The sequence below is a fragment of the Myotis brandtii genome, unplaced genomic scaffold, assembly GCF_000412655.1.
Source record: "Myotis brandtii unplaced genomic scaffold, ASM41265v1 scaffold698, whole genome shotgun sequence".
NCBI classification, from domain to species: Eukaryota; Metazoa; Chordata; class Mammalia; order Chiroptera; family Vespertilionidae; genus Myotis; species Myotis brandtii.
This window is the reverse complement of record NW_005370731.1, coordinates 214339-219841: the sequence shown is the minus strand read 5'-3', so window position 1 is coordinate 219841 and position 5503 is coordinate 214339. Positions and strand designations below refer to the sequence as shown.

Here is a 5503-nt window from a genome sequence, read left to right as displayed (position 1 = left end):
GCTCACCTGGATGAGGATCTTGCCCAGGCAGACGAAGGGCGTGCTGACCTCGGCCATCAGCAAGCAGCCTAGAAAGTAGTCGCCTTTGCCCTGACGCCACACCTGAGCGGAGAGGGAGGAAGCGGGCCTCGCCCTGGGCGCGTGGGCAGCACCTGCTCTCCTGCTCTCCCTCCACCACCTTCCGGAGCAGCGGTTCTCAACCTTCCTAATGCCGCGACCCTCTAATACAGTTCCTCATGTTGTGGTGACCCCCAATTTCATCGTTACAAATGGAACATAATTAAAGCATAGTGATTAATCACAAAAACAATATGTTATTATATATGTGTTTTCTGATGGTCTTAGGGACCCCAAAGGGGTCGCGACCCACAGGTTGAGAACCGCTGTTCCAGAGGCTTCATTCTGAGCCTGCACCTGCCCTCACTGTACCCAGCAGTCCTGGCGGCAGGATGGTGTGCGTTGTGTTCCACACGAGGAAACTGGGGCTCAGACACATGCAGCCGCAGCAGCTCCAAGCCCCTCCTGCGGCCTGGGGCTGGGCTGGTGCTCCCTACACCTCCTTGGGGCCTCCACCCCCCAGGCTCCCCACAGCGCCGCAGGCCGGGACTCACCACCGACAGCGGGAAGCACACCAGCACCATGACGGCGTGGTGCAGCACCATGAGGAACTCCTTGTGCAGGTAGCCGCGCGCCACGGCCCAGGTGCTGCCGGGGGCCCGGGCCTCGCCTTCGTCCCCTCCGTGCCCCTTGACCTGGTGCTTGTGCCAGTGGCAGAGAAACATGGCATAGATGTCGTAGATGAAGTAGGGCACTGCGAACTGTGTGTAGGCGGAGGAAAGCCAGTGTCTGTTGGGCAGAGAAAGGAGGAGGTGTCAGGAGGAAAGGACACAGACGCCGCTGCGGGCGGGCGCCAGGGTTGGTGCTGGACGCAGCCTGGGCCCCAGACCTCAATGCCCCTCACACCCCTGAGGCGGAGTGGACACTCAAGCTGCAGGATGGAACCCAGGTCAGAGGGCGGAACGCAGCAGTGGTGAGATTCAAGCCCGGACTGACTTCAAAACCCATCGATTTTCCATATTCATTCATGCATTCATTCATTCATTCATTCATCTCTCTCTGCAGTACGGTGGGAGAAAAAGGGAAAGAGAGAAAGAACAGAGGTAGAGCCGAAACCGGTTTGGCTCAGTGGATAGAGCGTTGGCCTGCAGACTGAAGGGTCCCGGGTTCGGTTCCGGTCAAGGGCATGTACCTGGGTTTCAGGCACATCCCCAGTGGGAGGTGTGCAGGAGGCAGCTGATCGATGTTTCTCTCTCATCAATGTTTCTGACTATCTCTCTCCCTTCCTCTCTGTAAAAAATCAATAAAATATATTTTTAAAAAAAAGAAAGAAAGAACAGAGGTAGAGAGAAAACAAACTCAGCAGATATGAAAGGCATCAGCGCTGAGGGCGCACCGGGTGAGTGGTGGGAGAGACCGTATTGGCGAACGCTGACTAGTGATTCCACGCAGGCACCATGCTAATACGCTCAGCCTTTCACATGCACGTATTTCCTCCCCGACAGAAACCCTCCGAAAGGGCTGTATGGTTACCCCTCCGTTTCACAAATGGAAACTGGGGGCGAGGTGACCCGGCCAAGGAGCAGACCGAAGCCTGGCTCCGTAGGCCTGCCTCTCAGCCGCTGCTGCCTGGGAGGCTGGAGACAAGCATGGGAGGAGGCCCCGGCGCTGTCCGTGCTACTTGCTGCCCCCGAGTGTGGCCTGACGTCTCGTCCTCCCAGGTACAGCCAAGCATTACGGAGGAAACGCTGAGCCAGAGGAGCCGAGAGCAGAGAGAGTTCTATGTACTTGGAGAGTAAACAAAAATGAAAAGTGCCTGATATGCAACTCTGCGTTCTTCTGCTGGAGCCAGTCCATCGAGCCCTGCCTCGGAAGTCCTCCGGTGCCGCGGCAGGTCCGAGGCGGGGTGGGAGGTCAGGGGGAGCTGGCCCAGCTAAGTGGAGGGACAAAGCAACGTCAGCCAAGAAAAGTCACAGAAAGGGGCTGAGGCCAGATGTGAGGCTCTGCTGCAGGGCAAGGGAGTGAGGCCTGGAAGTGGACTGGGGGTCGCTGGGGGTGGGCTCGTGCTGGGAGCAGAATGTAAGCCCTGGGGGAGCGAGATCTGGGGGAGGCCGGCCCGGAAGGGAGCAGGCGGCCTGTGCCAGCGGGGTCATTTCAGGGAAAGAGCAGCTGAGACCCAGGCGGGAGCGGGACCAGGAGGGAGAGAGAAGGAGCTTAGCCACGTCAGGGAAAGAGCAGCTGAGACCCAGGCGGGAGCGGGAGCGGGACCAGGAGGGAGAGAGAAGCAGCAGCTTAGTGACAAGGGCAGAATGTGGAGAGGCGTCCAGCAGCCTGGGAGCCATTAGAGCGGGAATGGCCAGGAGAACCGGCTGCAGGGACATGGTAGGCGGTGGGACCACGGGCTTTTAGGGGAACTAAGACCACCCACCATCCCTGGGCAGCAATGTGAAGGGTGACCCCCGGACCCACCCTCTCAGCAATGAGGTGCTAGAAGCAGGAACAGCTGTGGCCCCTAGATTAGCCCTGATCCTCCTCTTCTACCTGAGGATTAAAAGGGGAGGGAGGAGAGCCGAGCTAGGCAGGGAGGAGAGGTAAGAGGAAGGTGACCTCTGTTTGGAGGGGCGGGGAGGAAATGTGTGGGGATCCAGGCTCATTTTGGACTTAGGGATGGAGAAGAGGGGGCGAGGGCAAGAAGAAGCGCAGTCACATGGGTGGAGTCTGAAGAAAGAGTTCAGTATCCAGTATCTGTGAGCCAGGACTGCTCTAGGCATTTAACACACAACTCAACTCCTCCCAGCTGCCTTTCCACGCTGGGATGTACCCCAATCCACAGATGAGGGGACTCATCTGCAGGGAAAGATGGGGCACCTCCAGTTCAGGCTCATCCAGACAATGTCCCTGGGGCTCGACAGCCACCATAGAAAGGAGGCGGGGCCCAAAGTGAAGCGTGGGGCCTCGTCAGCATCCTTACAGGCAACTCTGGCGCAGCCCGTGGGTCATCTAGAGCTGGCCTGTCAGCACCATGGACAGGGGCCCTCTGCTTCCCACTCTGGCCCCACCTCTCAGGCCTGGGCTTTGGCAAGCACCAGGCACTGCAGCAGCTACCAGTGCCAAATTTTGACCTCTACACACACACAACACACACACACACACACACACACACACACACCACTAGTGGCCTTGTTTTTGTCATCTATCTTCTCTCCCCTGTGCATGAAGCTGGGGCTGGATCCCTGGATTCTGGGAGGAGGTGAGGGGTGAGCCCAGCATGAAGAAGAAGGCACCCCAGTTAGCTGCTGGTTGGAAATAGGGTCTGAAGGGTGTAGGGTGGGAGGAGGTAGGGGAGGACCTATGATAAAGAGGCTGGGAGGCCCAGGAGCTGCTTCTAGAATCCTGTTTGATCCCTATTCCTTCCCCGGCTGGTTCTGACCTTTAAGGACAGGACGTGGATAAATTTATCCCTGGGTGTTGAGTTGCAGCTACTGCAGTTAACTTGCTCAGGCCCAAGGGAAGGGTTTGGGGACCACTGCAGGAGTCCCCTAGAAGACCTCAGGGGCCACACACACACACAAGATGCTGGAACCTGGGCACAGGGGGGCTCGTGGCACTTACTGGTCATCGATGATGTGCTTGCAGGAGGTGGAGACGATGTAGCCAGCTGTGGAGGCCATGACGGCTTGGACAGAGGACACCAGCCTAGGGAGGGAGAGGGAGCAGTGGTAGAGGGAGGAGACACACCCCTTGGCTTCTCCTCTTTACTGTCCAGTTACGATGCTTTGGACTTGGTTACTTCTCAGGTCCCTCCCTGCCCACCTTTTCCCAAAGCTGCCTGTCCCAGGGCTCGGCGCCACCACCCCAGCTCCTGCGTTTGCCCAGCTGCCACTCCTCAGTTCCTCCCGTTAGGGAAGGGTTTGGGGACCACTGCAGGAGTCCCCTAGAAGACCTCAGGGGCCACACACACACACAAGATGCTGGAACCTGGGCACAGGGGGGCTCGTGGCACTTACTGGTCATCGATGATGTGCTTGCAGGAGGTGGAGACGATGTAGCCAGCTGTGGAGGCCATGACGGCTTGGACAGAGGACACCAGCCTAGGGAGGGAGAGGGAGCAGTGGTAGAGGGAGGAGACACACCCCTTGGCTTCTCCTCTTTACTGTCCAGTTACGATGCTTTGGACTTGGTTACTTCTCAGGTCCCTCCCTGCCCACCTTTTCCCAAAGCTGCCTGTCCCAGGGCTCGGCGCCACCACCCCAGCTCCTGCGTTTGCCCAGCTGCCACTCCTCAGTTCCTCCCGTTCCGGCTGCCGGCTCCCTTCCCTGCACTGTGAACACTGAGTTGTCTTCCTCCCAGGACACCAGGGAGGTCATTCTGGGGTGAGGCAATGCTGAGAATGTGTGGCTGACAACAATGCCCCTTCCTTGGGGGGACAGCACAGGATGGCAAGGGGAAGCCCTGGGCCTGGACTTGTACCACTCAGCTGCCCCGTCATCATACTGCTCATCAACTAGTCCCTCAGTGACCCCAAATCCCCCCTGGCCACTTCCCACTGTATCCTTAACTGCCACCACGCTCCCCTCCCCAACTCCGGCCCTTATTCCAGGGCTGTAAAGAGTTCTACCTTTCACTTGTCTGTCCCTTGTCCCCCCAAACACATGCCCCGAGTAACGCACAGCTCCCTGGCCCTTGCCTCGGTCCCTAATATCTTGTAGGATGTTCTAGTCACATGCGGATCCTGTTTTGGAGGTTGGGAGGGTGAATGAGGAAAGGAAGAAAAGCAGTCTGAATGGGAGTAGACCAGATGGCTGGGTTTGGATGAGGTCTCCTGGGACAGAGTAAGGCAGTGAGGAGGGAAGGGAGCTCGGAGGTAGAGCCTGCTGACCCCTCCAGGAGCCCCCAGGCCCCACCAGGCCGCGGGCCCAAGGAAGGACGGGTTCCATTCATCCTCAGGAAGCCTGAGGAGGGGCGAGGGGCTGCGGGGAAGGGATGCGGTTTACCTGGCGGAGACAATGACCGCGTCGGCCTCCTCCCAGCGCAGCTGGGGCAACCGCTGGAGCGTGTTCTTGGAGAGGAGGAAGAGTCCGGGGAACACCACCCCCCCAGCCACCAGGGTCAGCATGGTGGCTCGGCCTCGGGCGGGGAGGAGAGCAGTGGGGAAGGGACAGGGAGATGGAGCTGAAGGGAGTTAGAGGTGGAGAAAAGACAAAAAGCCAGAGGGGAGAGGGAGAGGGGGGACACAAAGGGGACAGGGCAGGAAGGGATGGGGCAGGGGAGTGCGGCCCGAGGCAGGGGGAAGGGAGTTGGGTGAGACGGGGAAGGGGTGAGACCGGGAGAGGGAGGATCCCAGAAAGGGAGCAGGAGAAAGCCAGCCGGAGGGCGGGAGGGAGATGAGGGGAGGACTGGGTAAGAGGACAGAGAGGGAGAGGTGCTGGAGGAGCAGGAAGATGCG

The 5503-nt window shown here is 59.0% G+C and overlaps 1 protein-coding gene across 1 annotated transcript in view; it reads right to left on the bottom strand.

The window, feature by feature from the left end:
* FAM57B (family with sequence similarity 57, member B) overlaps nucleotides 1-5491 on the bottom strand; it is a 6317-nt gene extending 826 nt beyond the window's left edge. Inside the window, exons 1-4 of the mRNA XM_014529777.1 lie at nucleotides 5052-5491; nucleotides 4065-4148; nucleotides 612-846; nucleotides 7-102 (exon numbers count right to left, since the gene is read on the bottom strand). Coding sequence (XP_014385263.1) covers nucleotides 7-102; nucleotides 612-846; nucleotides 4065-4148; nucleotides 5052-5173 — 537 coding nt within the window. The 5' untranslated portion in view covers nucleotides 5174-5491. The remainder of the gene's footprint in view (nucleotides 1-6; nucleotides 103-611; nucleotides 847-4064; nucleotides 4149-5051) is intronic.
* Between the last annotated feature and the right edge of the window lie 12 nt (nucleotides 5492-5503).